We start from the raw sequence: 16,949 nt of genomic DNA, 5'->3' as shown, positions 1-16,949 counted from the left end.
AAAAACATAGAATGAAACCCAAAATCTAATCCTCCTACCTAATATAATACAACTTACATACCAGACGCTAAAAAGTGAAAAAGAAAAAAAAGAGGGCTCCACAGCTTTCCCCGCTGCCACGACGGCCCCATCGGCCACTACGATTTGCAGCTGGTCGTTAATCAAGCCAACTAGCGGTTCTGCATTCAATTGATTGGTCCTGCCGTGCTTTTCTTCCGACGGTTCAGTCTCCAACTCGACAGTTGGGCCTGTCGCATGTCTGGTGTCGTTCATTCCCCTACTCCATTTCTCACCGATTTTCCTGCTTTTTTTTTTCCCCTTTCTCTCCACAACCTTTCATCCACCTTCCCGAGCTATCTCAAAGCTGGGAAAAGGTTTTTTTTCTCTCACAGTCTCGGGTAAATCCTACTGCCTTCCTCTCGACGAGCTTCAGATTCCTCCGGTTATTATCGCGTCGTTGCATATTATTATATAAAACAAGCTTTGGATCTCATTCCCTTTTTCCACCGCTATTTGGCGATCGGCCTCACCAGCGGTTTCTCTCTCTCTCTCTCTCTCACTGTGTGTCTCGCTCTGTTTTCATCGGCCGGAAACGAAACCTATCGCAACGTTTATATGCTGAAAATCTTAACGGTCCTCCGAAAAGCACCCCTTCCATGATGATGGATTTTCAGAAACACCCTCCCCATCCAATATATCACTCGCATCCGTCCTCCGTGTTAGGCGCGTCCCACGATCCTCGTATTGTCGCTCCGCCGCCCCCTCGTGCCTACGCACCTCAGCCGCCTACCTCAGCACGCGTGTATTACGATGCATATAATCGACGCGAGAACGAAATGCCTCGAGCGGTGCCGGCCTATCACTATCCGACTGCGACGGCCCCGTCGATTCCTCCTTCCTCCGTTTCATATGCCCATGAGAGTATCTCGGCGTCAGATCGGACAGATAACAATGGATATCACATATCACAGCCGCATCCCGGCTCGATGAAGAAGCATACCCTGGATGGAGGATTAAAAGAGTCTTATAATCATCATAATTATAGTCTTAATATTAATCAACTCAGCAGTTATGATCGTCGTATGGTGTATCGTGAAGGTAGGAAGAGCTCTCTCTTTGTGTCTTTTTTTTTTTCCTTCTCCATGGTTTTTTGTTGAACTTTTTCCGCCCGTTTCATGCACGTTTCATTGTTTCCTTGCCTTGTTCACAGACTGGGGAGGCTGGTGCTTAGGATCCAGGCTGTCGCATGGTGATCGCCCGGCATTCAGTGAGACATGGGAAGGGGACTTGAGGATCTCCCGTCTTTTTCCTCCGTCTACCGTTCTTTCTCTCTCTCATTTTGACTCTTTTTTTTCTTTTCCTTTTTCTACCTCTTCTTTCCTTTTACCTCTGCAGATTCGTCAATTGTCTCGTGTTTCCATGCAGGCTCATTGTTTACCCGTCCTACCTTACATCAAGGAAAGGTACCCAAACTTTGAGCCCAGAGATCGACGGCCAATCACGGGTCTTGCACCAGCCGCGTTTGTGGCGCCTGATCGACTTCCAGTCCAGGCGACTCGGGAGCGCTATCCCCCTAGAGGCTTAGCGTGCTGTCTCAGTACACCTTTGCCTAAACGGGTCTAGCTCTGGCTGAGCTTTCCCTGTCCCGGAGTCACGGGTTCTGCCCCAGTCGTGGAACTCTTTTGTTGCGCTTCTCCATCAGCATCATATCATCCCTCCCCTTTCTCGCGCATCCCCCTCTTCTGCTCCTCCTCCCCTCTTCACATCTTGTCTTGTGTTCCGTTCTGGTTGTCCTTCATTTCTCTCTTTGCATGCGACATGAACCCTCCCCAGTCGCATGACCAGAGCCGTCGGAGGTCTTTGGGCAGCAGTGGCAGTCCCGTGTTTCCTGGTGAGTGCCAGGCGTTCGCCATCCGGCGCCCTTGCTCCCACGCACAGTGAGAGCAAGCATGGGCCGAGATATGCGGTGCCGCACATATCGCTTAATCCTAAAGCTTACCGCTTGTCGCATATCATGTTTTTGCTCGCTCGTGTTTTTTTTTTTTTTTTTTTTTCTTCTGTCATTCACGCTGGTCGGAACTCGTTCGCTAACCTCGGAATCTTGAGTAGGACCCCCAGAACAGCCCTCCGCGCCTCCTTTAGGCACTCGTCGGATGCCTCCCCCGTCTCCGCCACAACATTACCCCTCACGGGGCCAATCGGGAAACGTTTCTTCTCTGTCTACCGCTTTTTCGTCCCGTGAGACTCCCAGCAACTCGGCTCATCATCGTCCTGGTAGCAGCATGTCGATATCGTCAATGCTTGGCTCGGACGCTGACCGTCCAGCCCGGGATGTAGGCTCATCTTCTATCTTTTCGCGTATTCCAGTTTCATCCGCGCCCTTTAGCAGCGCACCGCCTCCCTCTGCCCCCAGTGCCATGTCTCCCCCGACCGCCCCAGCGAGGCCCTCTCCGCTCGAATACTCGCCCTTTCGACGGTCCCACACCCCCGAGAAGTCATTTTCGAAAACCCAACCGGGGAGGCAATACCGATCTGCCTCCGGGGGGGGTTCCCAGCCGTCGGTGGCGGAGCAGACCAAATTTGGCGGCCTGTCTCGCGTCCCGTCTTCGTCGCAGTATCCAGATAAGCCCAGCTCTACGCATCCGTCGCCCCAGGTGTCATCCGCGGAGGTGCCCTACAATGAGACGCGTCGATTCAGCTTCAGTGCGCCGGCCCCCCGACCGAACAGCCAGCCCCAACACCTCGAAGGGCCTGCGCGACCGGCTGGTTACAGTCCTCTTGCGCGATCGGCGGCAGTTCCTAGTGGCGGGGAGAGCTCCTTTGGAGGAGCGCACCAGCGACAAGCATCATACATGGGCCAGGAGTCGCAGCACGGCCGGTTTGGGGGAATATATGGTGATCGTCATCTGGAAGAACAAGCGCATCGAGAGCGAGAGAGAGCCATTGCACATGAGCATGATTCCAAATCGTCTCATCCCCCGTCGCGGTATGGTCCATACGGTGATCGGGACCCGGCAGCCGGTCGGCAGCAGAGTGCAGCGAAGTGGGAGCTCGGTCGCTCACAACCACCCTCTCCGGAAGTGAAGCGTTTCCCCGCCTCGGAGCCCGGGACCGGGTTTGGATTCGGAGCGATTCAAAGCTACACTAAATCTTTGGGAGGCTCGCGACAAGCTCCCTTGTCGATCCAGCCTCGACAGGGCCAGCCAACGCCGCCGCCTCATGAGCAGCAGCCGTATCTCACCAAGCTCCAAACCGAACCCCGTCCGTTTGGCTCGACACCGTCGGCTGGCCCCTCCTCTTTGGCTCATTCTGCATCGTCAGATAACCAGCGGAGGAAGGGAAGCGATGAGTTACTTCAACACAGAAGTCTTCTGGGTGTCGGCCTCGATGCGAAACGCGGTGGGCGGGCGTCGCCTTTACCCCAAGCAGTGCAAGGCGCGCAGGCCCAAATTCTTGGACCGGCCGGCGAGGCCGGCATCAAGAGTGAACTTGGTCGGGTATTCTCCGGCATTGGCAGTGGTGTGGGCGGCGTGACTGCCACCACAGGCAGTGGGCCTTCCACCCCCATGGTCTCTAGCCCTTTCAAGCGCGACAGTGTCACGGCTAAATCCGCTAACGGTGAAACGACAACCGATGAAACCAAGATCGGTCGACCCATATCGGCAAACGAAAAACGATCGAGGAAGTCGCGAGATGAGGACGGTCAGGCAGAGAGCGAGGCAGGTACTGATCAACGACTCACAACCTCGACGCGTGGTCGACGAGGCCGTCACGTTCACCATCACCATCACCAGTACGTTGCCCATCAATCTCTCTTTAATCCGTTCATACACAGTTCCAATGTATATATGCTAACAACACCATGCAGCCATCACCATCACCGCCATAAGCCTGAAGAAGAACCTGCACCCTTGGCGTCCCACCGTGGCTTGCCTTCAGTGAATTACTTCCATCGGACTACCACGCCGGCTGAGGCAGCAGCCACCGCTCTGGGACATCATCATCATCACCATCAACATCAACATCACCACCATCACCATCATCATGCGCCTCGTCCCGCTACAGCCAACCCGCCGACGGTGACTCCGATGCGTGAACCTAGGACTGTGGTCACTATTGAACCGGTCTTGTCAAGTGTAGCCCATCTACCCCGACATCACCTCGGGTCCACCTTATACGCGCCCCGTATTGGGGTGCCTACAGAGAAGGCTACGCTGGAAAGTGCCAAGTTTGGATATACGACGACTCCGCTACCACTTCCTCGCTTCGAAGGAAAAGAGAATTGCACGTTTACCATCCGGGTGCCTCGTTTCCGCATCGACTCCAGCCACCGCGAGGAAATCTGTGCTCGGCGTGCAATCTGGGGGACTGGCGTGTACACTGACGATTCGGATCCGGTGGCGGCGGCCATCCATTCGGGATTCATGCGCGGGGCATGGGGTGAGGATGTCGATCCGGACATGCTTGACTTGGAAATCAAGGATGCCTATCAACATGCCCCGAAGACAGCCCAAGAGGTTGGGCTTCCTGATGGCGACCGGCCTCGCGTTCCGCCGGTGCCCCCGTTGGACAAGGACCTCCACATCATCATCCTCATCCTCCCTCGATTAGAAAAATATGACTCGAGCGTGCTGTTTGGCCTCAAGTCACGAGCCTGGGACGGAACGCACGATGGGATGAGCTTTAAAGTGCTCCGAACGGAGTGGGTCGACGAAGGCGTTGGTCGAGGTGAGGAGCGTAGCGGAGAGGCACGACGCAAGCGCCTCCGTAACATGATGCAGACTGGTCGGATCTGCACTGGACCCGGCGTGTTGAAGCTGGAGCACCTTCGCAACGGGATTCAGATCACCCGCCGGAAGACACAATCGCAGGAGGGTCCAGAACCCCAGCCGCCGTCTGCCCCCGTCCAGACGGTCTCATGAGATCTTTAATGAGTGTTCATATTCTGTGCATTTCTCCTTGTTTATTCGTCTTTTGTCTACTGAATTATTTCTTCCTTACTCTGGTCGATTAAGGGTTTTGGGTGGGCGTTTACCTGTGATTTACATTGAGTGTGCGTTCTTAGATGTATATGGTGCTGTTGATATTGCCGTTGTTCTAGCGAGGCGTGGAGCAATCTGATCTCTTGTTTGACCTACTTGTTCGATTTAATGAATTATAATACAATCGATCTACCTAATGTGGCTGAACTACTCCGTACTACCAGGTACATAGTACTTTCTAAACCTCTACCAATCAGACGCCGTTCATCTGACCGTTGGCAGGTGACAAGGTCGGATCAGCGGGACGGATGAAGGGGAGTTTGACATGAAATTGAAATCCCTGTCTACCTAACCAGCATGTGATCTTTTCCGAAAGAGAAAAAGAATATATTGGTGATTGGTGTTTTGCGTAGGTAGTAGTGGCACTGGGGAAATACCTTAAAAATTGTAAGGCATGTTTGCAGGCTGCAGGCCACCCCACATGTTGCCAGGAAGGGATACCGAGTATAGAGTACGGGATGCATATCACGGGATCATACCCACAATGAGATGGTCACCTGCAAGGTGGTGGGCTGCAAACTTGGCGTCGATTAACCTCCAAGGGTTAAGAATAAGATACATGACCGGCGTGCCGTGTAATATTCATGTGCCGAGGCTCAGGGAAAAGTCTGGGGGAAATACAACGTCCCGGTTCCAATACGCCGTGCTCCGTGCTCCGCCCTCCGGTTTCCGTATTACGGACACCTCCGCGGTCCTTCTTTAGTGAAATGCTCCTCTTTCCCCACTATACAGCACTAGTAATACCGTATCATACCGCCCACCGCGGCCGAGTGACTTTCTCCTTCCAACCGAGGTTGTCTTCCTCTCAACCTTGTTCCCTTTTCTTGCTCTACTGGCTGACTTACTTTAACCTATTCTTCCCAATCTCTATCCCCTTAAAACTTTCTCAACTCTACTTCTTCCCCCCCCTTTTATATCTTATACCCTTCCCCTACTAGACACTCGTCACAGTCCAGAGGGATGTTTACGGCTTCTGCAAGAAGCCGTCTCTCCACACTTTCACGGCCCCGTCTCTCCCCTACCAACTCTCTTCTTGCTAGATCCGCTGTGGTATGACTTAACTTGGCTCAATTGACCCAGTTTTGAGTTAGACTGATGGTTGACTGAGATATATAGGCACCCACCATGGCTCCTCGGCGTAAGGCTTCGTCTGTCCCGGAAGGTACGTTTAATCATATGCTCTACGTTCAGATTGGATCTCTCTTTTCTTTCATTTTCCCCTTCTAACGTCGTCTAGGTTACGTAGAGGATCTATCCAAGGGCAAGATGCTCCGTTTCGAAGATTCCCTTCCCCGGTTGCCGGTCCCTACTCTCGAAGAAACCGCCCGCCGCTACCTGAAATCGGTCCATGCAGTGGTTTCTGAAACCGAATACGAGCAAACTAAGAAGGCCGTGGAGGCCTTTGTTCGCCCTGGAGGCGAGGGTCAAGCTCTGCAGGAAAGACTGCTGGCCCGCGCTGCGGAGCCCAAGCACAAGAACTGGATTACGGAATGGTGGAATCATGCCGCATACCTGGGTTATCGCGACCCGGTGATTCCCTACGTGTCTTACTTCTACTCGTACCGGGACGACCGCGCTCGCCGGAACCCTGCCAAACGTGCCGCGTCCGTCGTGACCGCGGCTCTCGAGTTCAAGCGCCAAGTGGATGATGGCTCCTTGGAGCCGGAATACATGCGCGGCCAGCCTATCTCGATGAGCTCGTATGAATACATGTTCAACTGCTGCCGTATCCCCGCCGACGGCGCGGATTATCCACAGAAGTTCCCCGCCAAGGAGAACGAGCACATTGTGGTTGTGCGCAAAAACCAGTTCTTCAAGGTGCCTCTTGTCGTCAACGGCAAGCCGTTAAACGTGTCGGAGCTGGAGAAGCAGATTGAGCGTATTTACGAGGTCGCTCAGAAGGCCCCCGCTGTCGGTACTTTGACCGTGGCGAACCGTGATCTCTGGACCGATGCCCGGAAGAAGCTGCTTGCAGCACATCCCGCCAACGAGCAGGCGCTGCGGGACATTGAGTCTAGCGGCTTCGTCGTCTGCCTGGACGATGCCAGCCCCGTCACGCTGGAGGAGCGGGCTCACCAGTACTGGCACGGCGATGGTGCCAACCGCTGGTTCGATAAGCCTCTGCAGTTCATCATCAATGAAAATGGCACCGCCGGTTTCATGGGTGAGCACAGCATGATGGACGGCAGCCCGACCCACCGTCTGAACGACCATTTGAACAACCTCATCTTCAACAACAAAATTGACCTCTCGGAGCAGCCTGTTCGCTCGGGCCTACCCGATCCCCGCCCCATTAACTTCCACCTGAACAACGAGGTCCTCGAGGCAATCGACGCCGCCACCAAGGAGCACCGCCAGCAGATTACCTCGCACGAGCTGAAGGTACAGGCCTACCAGGGCTACGGTAAGGGTCTCATCAAGAAGTTCAAGTGCAGCCCGGATGCATATGTGCAAATGATCATCCAGCTAGCCTACTATAAGATGTATGGCAAGAACCGCCCCACCTACGAATCCGCCTCGACCCGTAAGTTCCAGGAAGGCCGCACAGAGACCATCCGTTCTGTATCGGACGACAGCGTGGCGTTCTGCAAAGCGCAGGGTGATCCCTCCGTGCCCCGGGAGGAAGTTGTGCGCCTCTTCCGCACCGCACTGGCCTCCCACAGCAAGTACACTGCGGAGGCCAGTGACGGCCGCGGTGTCGACCGCCACCTGTTTGGTTTGAAGAAGCTGCTGCGCGAGGGTGAGAAGCTGCCAGCCTTGTACAAGGACCCGGCTTTCGCCTACAGCAGCTCGTGGTACCTGTCGACCAGCCAGCTGAGCTCTGAGTTCTTTAACGGATACGGATGGAGTCAGGTGATCGACGATGGATTCGGTATTGCTTACATGATCAATGAGAACAGGTGAGTTTCTTGACGAATATTCCCCTTTCTTGAGCATGTACTAATGGACGCAGCCTCAACTTCAACATCGTCTGCAAGCGCATCGGTGCCGAGCGTATGAGCTACTTCCTGAACGAGGCCGCTACGGACTTGCGGGATCTGCTGATGCCCGACCTAGTCGCCCAGAGCGAGAAGGCCAAGCTTTAAAAGCCGCATGTAGAATATAATAGATATGTAAATGACACAGCCATAGATTGGTTTTCTCCTGTTGCAATGATCCCCATGTTCGCCTACCACTTGTGTATAACTATTCTATATTGAAGTAAGACTTGTATATAGACAAGCCATCTCCGCCGAAATGCTTCCCTACTGTGGACTCCACCAACTTATATAAAAACCTACGCAACCAACTTCCCCCCAACAAACCATACCCTCGAAACCAACAAAACCCCAGCCCCAACAAGCGTCACTACACCCGCAAACACAATCGCCGAAGTGTAAGTCCCATACGCATGAATCATCGCCCCAGTAATCGGCGTCCCACTCAACCCAGCCAAACTACAAACCCCTAACGCCATCCCCATATAACTCCCAATCTCATTCGGCCTCTCTGCCGTCATCGCCAAAGTAGCGGGAAGCAACCCAATCACCGTCCCCGAGAAGAACCCAAACAGCACCGCAAAGGCAACCATTCCCCTAAGCTCCGAAACAGCAATCCAACTCGGTATCAACACCCCACAGACCGCCGACGCAGCCGCAAGCGTATTAAACCGCCCGAGTTTATTCGCAACCGCACCCCCCAACAACCTTCCAACGAGACTCGTCGCATTCAGGATCGAAATCAGATAATTCGACAACGCAGTACTAATCCCGATGCTCTGTGCATAAGCGGGGATATAGAAAAAGGGCACGAAGAACCCCCACATCACCAGGAAGATACCCGCGACCTGCAGACTATAGACGGGGTGCTTCCATGCGGAGAGGAGGAAGGGGGCTCCAGAGCGGCGTTTCGGGGCGTTGGAGGAGATGCTTGAGCAAGCTGTTATGCTGAGAAGGAGCATTAGGAAGCCGATTATGCGGACGGACCAGCCAAAGCCGAGGTTTGTGTTGTTCAGGAGGCGGTTGAGCATTACGGGGATTATGATGCCGGCTAGGGAGGAGCCGGAGGAGGCGATTCCCATTGCAAGGGGGCGTTTGTGGAAAAAGTATTGGTTTACGGCTGCTAAGGCGGGCGTATAGGTTAGGCCGTTTGTGAGGCCGCCCAGGATGCCTTGGGCTAGGAGGAACTGGTAGTATGCGGAGCAGAGGGAGGTGAGCATTATGGAGAGGATGAAGAGGGCTGAGCACGGGATCAGGATTATCTAGATAGGTTGTGGCTGGTTAGTTTGAAGTTTTGTTATAGAGGTAGAGTTGGGGAGGGGTGTATGGTATATACCTTTGGTCCGTAGCGATCCATCATGGGCCCGGAGATTAGTCCTGCTGAGAACATGAAGAAGACTTGGAGGGAGCCAATCCAGGAGATGTTGGAGTCGCTTTCGTTCTTGAGGAAGGTCTGTTTGTAGTATGCGTCGTAGATTCTGTGGTCACGTTAGTGCGTGGTCTTTACAGACATATAGGTGAATGACATACCCGAATGCGTTTATATAGCCGAATGTGTTAAACATCACGCACCAGCAAGATAACACAGTGAGCCATCCTCGGAGACCACCTTCTGGGAAAGTGGGCGGCTGTGGTGCAGCGTTTTCCGCGCCCTGCTTTAGGGCTTGTTCCGGGTCGGACATTGTCGTATGGAGATACAGGGCCTGAGGAAGAATACAATTGGATATATATCATGAGTAGATGGAGATGATTTGGATATTAAATAATAATGCGGGCTAAAATTTCAATCCTTGTTCTCATGCTTCCGAAGCACTTTATATACCCATCCTCAAAGTCTTCAGCCAAGGCTTATTTTTCACATTGTATTGCCTCCGAATCGGAGCTCGAGAGTAAGCCCGAAACTCGCCGGCCATCATTCTCTACCGGGATACCTGCCGTCATGAAAACGTCCAAGATATTGCTTAGAATCCGTCTAGTGGAATAGTGATTCAGGGCCTGTTCGTCGGATAAGGTTGCAGCCCGGAATATGAACCGAAAGGGGTAACCGCGGATCCGAGAATATAAGCTTATTTTATCGGCATTGATAGCCCTTCTTTGATATCTCGCCCGAAGATCATAACCGAGTGTCGGCTTTAAGTTACGAGTAAGTATAACCCACTACGCAGATATCCAACATAAGCTAACCTCGGGCCAAAGAGGACGTTTCATGCTCCTGATATAATTAACACTCTACTTGCGCCGCTATGTCCTTATCCTATGTGAGGGAGCTAAAATGAAGCTGTCTATTGAACCTAAAATACAAACTTGACTATCTATATACAGAAACCGGGCCCAAATCTATCTTCTTTTTACTAGTATCTCTTTCCTTCACCAGAGACAAATCCTAGTTCTCAGACTTCGGAGGCCACTTAACTCTCCTCTCTGCCCGAACATACAGGTTATTCGGCCGAATCAACTGGAACATAGGGTCATACTCAATATGACCATCTCCCTCCCGAGTGAACTTATACCGATAAATCAACTTGGGAAGGAAAACCTTGATCTCCTGGAGCGCAAAGTTGAATCCGATGCACATCCGCGGCCCCATAGCGAACGGTATGTACGCGGCCTTGTGTCTATTCTTCACCTCCTCAGAATCCCACCTATCAGGGTTGAACTTGTTCGGGTTATCCCATAGGTCGGGGTTGTTGTGAATGTGATGCAATGCAGGGATGATGACCGAGTCCTGGGGGATCTTGTATCCTCCTGGTAGGATAAGGTCAACCTTCGCTGTCCGACCCGGCTGGAAACTGGGGTTGTGTCGGCGCTGCGTCTCCTTAATATACTTATCGAGGAAGCTTAGTTGATCCGTGACATCGGCTGTGAGTTGGGTATTCTCGTCGATACCATGGTCGATCAGTTCCTGGAGAAGCCTGTCTTGCATACCCGGGTATGTGACAAGACCGTAGATTAGCCATGAAAGGAGGGAGCTGGTAGTTGTGAAACCGGCGCCGGTTGCAACGGTAATGGCCCAAACTAGACTTGACTTGGGTAGCTTTTCGCCTTTGTTGTCGGTGGCGCGCACGGCGTAATCTGTGCATGGTAAGTTAGGCAAGGGAACTATGGGCGATATAGGCATGATTGAATGTCTACTTACCGATCATGTTGGAGGCCTGCAGAGCTGCATCCTGGAGGGGCAAATCGACAACGCCGCCTCGTTCAGCCGACCGAATAGACTCTTCCACCATCTCTTCAATTCGGGCTTTGGTCTGCTTGAGCTTCTGTGGATCACCGAACGGCAACTTAGCATACCAATCGCCCTTCGATGTAACCTTTTTATTAAGCGAGAGCAACTCCGCGATCAAATGAATCATCTCATGAAGCTTTGCATCAGGCGAAGAAAAGTGTTCGAAGTCCAACCCAAGCGTAAGCTTGCCAACAGCCTGCGAACCTAACTTCAACATATACTGGTAGACATTCCACGCCTCATCCCGCTCATCAAACACGTCGAACACCTTGAACGCATCCTCAACGGTCTGCTGCATGGTAGGCGCATAGTGACGGACCGCCTTTGGGCCGAGCGCCGGAGGCAAGAATTTATGCGCAACCCTCCATTCAGGTGTGTCGGTGTCACCTAGGAAAACACCGGCGCTGGGTTGTTTCAGCGCGTAGAGAGGGTGTGCTTCGTTGATCTTTTTAGTGAAAAAGTCGGACTCGGTGAATGCAATGGCCGAGATGGTAGGATCATTGGTTAAGTACGTTGTGCGACCGAGACTGGTGGTTTTGATGATGGGACCATATTGTTCGAAGAGACGTTGGTGGTTCCCTAGGTGGTCGGGATATACTTCGAAGAAGCTGCCGACCATGGGTAGGCCCTTAGGACCTTGTGGCTCGCGAACTGCCCTTCCGTCAATCGTAATTGCCACCGGGCTGTCGCTGGAGGTGATTTCGGGTATATCGTTTAGTGTGTTGTCGTTGGCTTGGAATCCAATACCTGTCTGAAGTCAGCAGGTTGAAGTGTGAATCGCATATCTGCTACATTGACAAACCATTAGGCTCAACAATAGCAAAGTGAGCGGCAACGAGATGCTGGAGACCCTCAATGTCAAGAGAAGGCTCGATCTCGATCTCCCTTGCAGAGGAGATCGGCTCCCCTAGCAGATAGAACTGTTGTACAGCCATTGCAAACAAAGTATGCTGGACTTTCAATTCACTGAAACGATACACAGACTGGGAAACTTCAGAAGTGCGATCTTACTATCTATATATAAACATAATTAATTCCGCTATGAGTGGCTAACACAGATGACACCTTCCAGAACTACTAAGGAAACCCTAAGTGTAATGAATCGGCATGCCGACCCGCTTGGGTCAAGCGGGCCGTGGATTTTGGATCGTCCTTTCCTCGGCTAGTGGGGCTATTCAAAGTAAGATATGTTTTCCGATTGGCTCTATGTGTTGATCGTTAAGAGCCGGGTATTCGTACCTCGGAATCCCAACTGTTTCAGAGACAACCTAGAGAAGATGACGTTGGCGAGGGACGAGGGAATTTTTCGGCAATTAAATGTTGGTTAAGACATGCGTCAAGTTGGCTTCATTCTTGAAACTAACTATATGGAGTAATGTCATCCTTGAAATGCATGACTAAGGCATCCGACTTCCACGGCTTTTTGGATGGCCTGGTTACCTGGACGTAATTCCAAGCGCTAGAAGTAGCGGGTGCGGAAAAGGCGCCTAAGCTTGCTCACCGAGAGATCCGAGTTATCATGAGAGCTTATTGCCCAAAAACCGAATTCTGCGCAAGTTACTCGGATAACCTGGGCTATCATTGGATAAAGGATAGGAGAGTGACTACTCTAGCCAGTCTGAGTGGTTTTATGAGAACAAGAGTGACACAGTACGACTTCTTGGGTCAAGTGAGCAATTCCACCTCCCTATAATTTATCGAACTCTAAGAGTGGTGACGGAGAGGTGTACATCGCCCATCTGGGAACATGCTTCATCCATACCCTAGTGTTGGTTACATTTAAGATGCGCAACTGAGTTAATGATAGTATTGACACCATATAGCATCGATTTCCATGACTCTTCGTAGTGCTGTGCGGTCGAGTCTAGTTTTGTATTAGTTTCAAAGGAATGTTGGCTTGATTGGCTACAACCTTACGTAAAGAGACCAAAGCCCAGCCATTCTTGTGAAGGTTTTACTTGATCGGCCTGGTCTACCTAGGAAGGGTTATGTACATACATGGAAACCAATTGTGCAACATATTGGTCACTCCGGTTTATTTTAGCGGTTAGCTCAAGGAGTCCGTCTATCTTATCGTCAGCTGGTCTTTTTTACGTGAATAAAATCTAAATCCAACGCGGTGGTGGGCTTTTGCCTGTTGACTGGCGTAAGTCCTGCAGCTAAGGTAAGTGTGCTCATCCCAGTATTGTCTCTAAAGTGGATATCAGCTCCTCTTCCCAAAAGGATCTGTAGATTATTAGGAATGAACTTAATAAAAAATCGCAGACTTTTTAGTGCACTCATGACGTAGCTTCTCAGAGATGGTGTCAGTGCATCAAGACCAATAAACGAACTTCACTATGTGATCTATCTCATATGTATATATTACTTCTGCCAAACCTCAACAACTATGATTGGTAGCCTCACGATGGGCTTATTGTTATGTTGGGCATTTATTCATATTTCTAGCCCAAATTCATTATCTATTTACCCTGACGCTATGCTGATTATATATGTGTGAAGGTTGCAAATGCTCCGATGCGTAGGGAGGTCAGTGAATATGGACATCTTTGAGACCACATCTACTGTGTTCTATGAAGTATATAACATCACTGCCTTTATTCGCCAAGTGGTGAGTGATACCAAGTCACAGGTCACCCAGAAGCAAGCGGTACAGCACAAATTAGACCGCGAACTCCTATTCCTAAAATCATTCCAGCAATTATTAATCAATGGGAATGACGTTCTTGTTCGACCTGAGCGGCTACCGGAGAACCTCAAGCATGATGTTCTTACAATCCTATCCGCCTTTAGAGAAGGGCTGGCGGAGTACGGTGTGCTGGCTGCCAACTACAACCTAGTAGACATAGACGAAAAGACAATTTCTGGTCAAATCTAAGCCTCCGGACGAATTCGCCTCGCTGGATGGCCATATCATTAAAGGAATGGAGCTAGGAACAAGTTCAAATGTACGGCTGGCAAGGTACGAGAGTAACCGGGGCCTCGTGGAAGATGTCGTTATGGAGTATCGAAAATACGACAACACTCTCATTCAAGCAACTGATTTCGAATACCCAGCGTTAGACGATCTAAAGCCCCTGTTCGAAACCTGGCATGGATGCTGCAGGCCTCCTTCTAAGGGGACAGACTCGTAAATAATACAGACGAGTCTGACGAACCCAATATCTTCACCTTACCCTGCTCAGGATACCTTGACCAGCCAGAACACCACCGATTTATTTTCCTTTATAGACTCCCGCGAGCATTGACTCTATCCACAACTCCAGCGATAGTGACACTTCACGAATTGATCAACGCCGGCAGCAAAACCAAACGATCGATAAAGAAACCCTCCTTAGGAAGCCGTCTCTACATGGCCTACGCTCTAAGATCCGCCGTCTTCAGCCTCCACAGCTCTGGCTGGGTTCGTAAGAATATCTGGAGCCGCGGGATCATTATATTTCCATCAGCCAGCTCTGCCCAGCCATCAAAATCCAACTATTTGGTACCCTATCTCACAGGCTGGGGATTCGCGCGTCCAGTTCTTGGGCGTACCTAACTAGCACCTGATACTGATTTCGAGCCGAATTTTTATCGTCATCCCTTGCACCAAGGCCAGCCCAAAAAGAGCTTCAATGTTAAACACGATATTTACGCATTCGGAGTAGTGCTACTGGAGATAGGGCTATGGAGGACTGTCAACACCATATCCAAAAGACAATTTAATCAAGCAACTCACACTAAACACTTGCCTCAACCGGAGATGATCGGACAGGCGTATATCGAGAGAGCGAAAAGAGACCTTCCCAGTGAGATGGGTGAAGAGTATATGAACGTGACAGTGAGGTGTTTACAGGGGAGTTTTGAAGTCGGCCAGGATGATGAACTGCAGACTGCACTGCGTGTCGCGTTCCGGGACAGGGTGGTTGAGGTGACGACAATGGGCATGAATTTATGTTACTCCGCGTCTTAAACGCTTAGATTTCAGTTTAACAAACTCTATATACTCGAGCTCTATATAATACAGTGTCTGTCCAAGAAAATACAAAAGAAACATAAGCAAACTAAAGCGAGAAACCTAGAAGCTGAATATCTGGTCAGTCATCTTCGCCACAGCCCCCGGAGCCTGGAATCCAGCAGCTACCAGTGCCTTCTTCGAGGCATTCACCATCCCCGGCGGACCGCAAAGCATGATTTTAGTGTCGGACGCTGGCTCTGGCAACCTCGCAGCCATGACTTCCGGCGTAACATAACCTTTACCATATGCCCAGTTCTTCGGCGGATGATCGAGCATATACCAGATCTTAAAGTTCTTCGGATACCTCCGTGCGAAGGCTTCCAATTCACTACGTAGCAGGATATCTTCCTCGCTCCGATTCGCATAGATCAAGCTCACTTCCGTGGTGTCGGTATCGTCCTCGCAAATTGCCCGGATAAGCTGATACATAGGGGTGATACCAGTTCCACCGGCAATCATGCCAATTTTCTTACAAAGGCCACTGTGGTATTTCATGGCACCTTTAGGACCACGGAACTGGACTTTGGCGCCCACTTGAAGGTTCGCGAGATACTGGCCTGTAAGAACGCCGTCCGGATAGCACTTAATAACCAGCTCCAGCCGGCCTAGGTCAAGGTTATTTGAGGTGGGCGTGTATGACCTTGAAACAGCTACACCATTGATGTTGGCCTTGATGGCGACGTGCTGACCGATAGGGAGGCCGATGACGTCCCGTGGACCGGGCAGTTGGAAAACGAAGCGATACACATTCGGCGCCAGTTGGTCTTTCCGGATAAGGGGGAGGCTCTTGTAATCCTTTGGCTCGAGGAAGCCCTTAGCAAGATGCGGATTGGGCCTTTTCAAACCGCGGGACTTGATGCGTGGAGGATACCGTGTAAAGCCTGACTCGATGTGTGTGAATTTGGAGAGTTTTATTCCGATTATACTGCCGAGGGTTGCGCAAACTGCTGTCGCGGCGACAAAGCCGCTTGAGAATCCTCCGCGGAGGATTCCCCCTGAGGGCACATGGATTTCCGGTAGGTGCTTTAGCGATGACTGAGGCAGTTTTGTCAAAATCTCGCGAAGGGCTATGGGACTGCGTGACGATAGGTACAGCAAAAATGAGCCCCCGAGAGATCCCGTTGCAATAGTCAGGGCTTTAATGACGGATACAGGCTTCTTGATGTCTTTGGCCTCAGGTTTGGCAGGGGTTTGCTGAACCAAACGAACGGCCTTGGGCCGTTTGAAATCTTGGGCATCCTTGACTGTGCCCACTAGGTAGGTCCCCAAAATCTCGTCTGCGTCTTCTGAGTGTCCGACATCCTCGTATGCGGCTGTTGCGTCGGTTCCGGCGACATCAATTAGGACGTCTGCTCCGCCAGGGTGGTCTCGTACATATTTGGTTATGTCGTAGACTTGAACGTGTTAGATATATGCGATATATAGAGTGTTTTCTTTTCATCCATGTCTCACCTTTTCCATGAATGGCAACCCACAGATTATCTCTGCTTTTGTGAGCTGCCACGTCTTCCAAGGTGAACTCTTGCATAGCTAATATTTGCATAAACCAAGCTTAAGGGCCAGTAATAACTAGAAATGAAAGGGGATTGGTTGTATGAAGAAGATTTGGGCTTCGGTTTAACTTAAGCCGATGGTAATTTGGATAGTACAGCTTTGAGGACGAGTTTAATAAATCTGGACTAGAAAGACCTTTATACTCGATCGAG

The 16,949-nt window shown here is 51.1% G+C and overlaps 6 protein-coding genes across 6 annotated transcripts; 3 read left to right on the top strand and 3 right to left on the bottom strand.

The window, feature by feature from the left end:
- Positions 1-659: 659 nt before the first annotated feature.
- On the top strand, positions 660-4,922 carry BDW43DRAFT_309303 (uncharacterized protein; the record flags this gene model as incomplete). Its single annotated transcript, XM_032046678.1, has 3 exons — positions 660-1,098; positions 2,110-3,793; positions 3,869-4,922. The coding sequence occupies 3 exons, from the start codon at positions 660-662 to the stop codon at positions 4,920-4,922; spliced, it is 3,177 nt and encodes a 1,058-aa protein (XP_031902274.1).
- Positions 4,923-5,927: 1,005 nt separating this feature from the next.
- On the top strand, positions 5,928-8,224 carry BDW43DRAFT_32704 (carnitine O-acetyltransferase CAT2). Its single transcript, XM_032049915.1, has 4 exons — positions 5,928-6,092; positions 6,151-6,204; positions 6,280-7,942; positions 7,996-8,224. The coding sequence occupies exons 2-4, from the start codon at positions 6,168-6,170 to the stop codon at positions 8,126-8,128; spliced, it is 1,833 nt and encodes a 610-aa protein (XP_031902273.1). The 5' UTR covers positions 5,928-6,092; positions 6,151-6,167; the 3' UTR covers positions 8,129-8,224.
- A 95-nt stretch (positions 8,225-8,319) lies between these two features.
- BDW43DRAFT_298955 (MCT family MFS transporter) lies at positions 8,320-9,702 on the bottom strand (the record flags this gene model as incomplete). The annotated part of the gene is made up of 3 exons (XM_032044644.1): positions 8,320-9,282; positions 9,357-9,498; positions 9,551-9,702. The coding sequence occupies 3 exons, from the start codon at positions 9,700-9,702 to the stop codon at positions 8,320-8,322; spliced, it is 1,257 nt and encodes a 418-aa protein (XP_031902272.1).
- Positions 9,703-10,403: 701 nt separating this feature from the next.
- BDW43DRAFT_318344 (cytochrome P450) lies at positions 10,404-12,296 on the bottom strand (the record flags this gene model as incomplete). Its single annotated transcript, XM_032048689.1, has 3 exons — positions 12,049-12,296; positions 11,157-11,993; positions 10,404-11,092 (listed from the first exon to the last, which is right to left on the bottom strand). The coding sequence occupies exons 1-3, from the start codon at positions 12,179-12,181 to the stop codon at positions 10,404-10,406; spliced, it is 1,659 nt and encodes a 552-aa protein (XP_031902271.1). The 5' UTR covers positions 12,182-12,296.
- Positions 12,297-13,785: 1,489 nt separating this feature from the next.
- Positions 13,786-14,124, top strand: BDW43DRAFT_309299 (uncharacterized protein; the record flags this gene model as incomplete). The annotated part of the gene is made up of 1 exon (XM_032046676.1): positions 13,786-14,124. The coding sequence occupies one exon, from the start codon at positions 13,786-13,788 to the stop codon at positions 14,122-14,124; it is 339 nt and encodes a 112-aa protein (XP_031902270.1).
- A 1,179-nt stretch (positions 14,125-15,303) lies between these two features.
- On the bottom strand, positions 15,304-16,771 carry BDW43DRAFT_309298 (uncharacterized protein; the record flags this gene model as incomplete). The annotated part of the gene is made up of 2 exons (XM_032046675.1): positions 15,304-16,637; positions 16,696-16,771. The coding sequence occupies 2 exons, from the start codon at positions 16,769-16,771 to the stop codon at positions 15,304-15,306; spliced, it is 1,410 nt and encodes a 469-aa protein (XP_031902269.1).
- Between the last annotated feature and the right edge of the window lie 178 nt (positions 16,772-16,949).

Source organism: Aspergillus alliaceus (assembly GCF_009176365.1).
Source record: "Aspergillus alliaceus strain CBS 536.65 unplaced genomic scaffold BDW43scaffold_12, whole genome shotgun sequence".
Classification (NCBI taxonomy): Eukaryota; Fungi; Ascomycota; class Eurotiomycetes; order Eurotiales; family Aspergillaceae; genus Aspergillus; species Aspergillus alliaceus.
The sequence above is the reverse complement of the archived record's forward strand: the minus strand, read 5'-3'. Positions and strand labels throughout refer to the sequence as shown.

What these genes read in the sequence shown, in the direction of transcription:
- BDW43DRAFT_32704 (XM_032049915.1), top strand. Translation starts at nt 6,168, where the DNA reads ATGGCTCCTCGGCGTAAGGCTTCGTCTGTCCCGGAAG. An exon ending in GGCTTCGTCTGTCCCGGAAG is followed by an intron (nt 6,205 to 6,279) that starts GTACGTTTAATC and finishes AACGTCGTCTAG; the next exon opens with GTTACGTAGAGGATCTATCC. An exon ending in TACATGATCAATGAGAACAG is followed by an intron (nt 7,943 to 7,995) that starts GTGAGTTTCTTG and finishes TAATGGACGCAG; the next exon opens with CCTCAACTTCAACATCGTCT.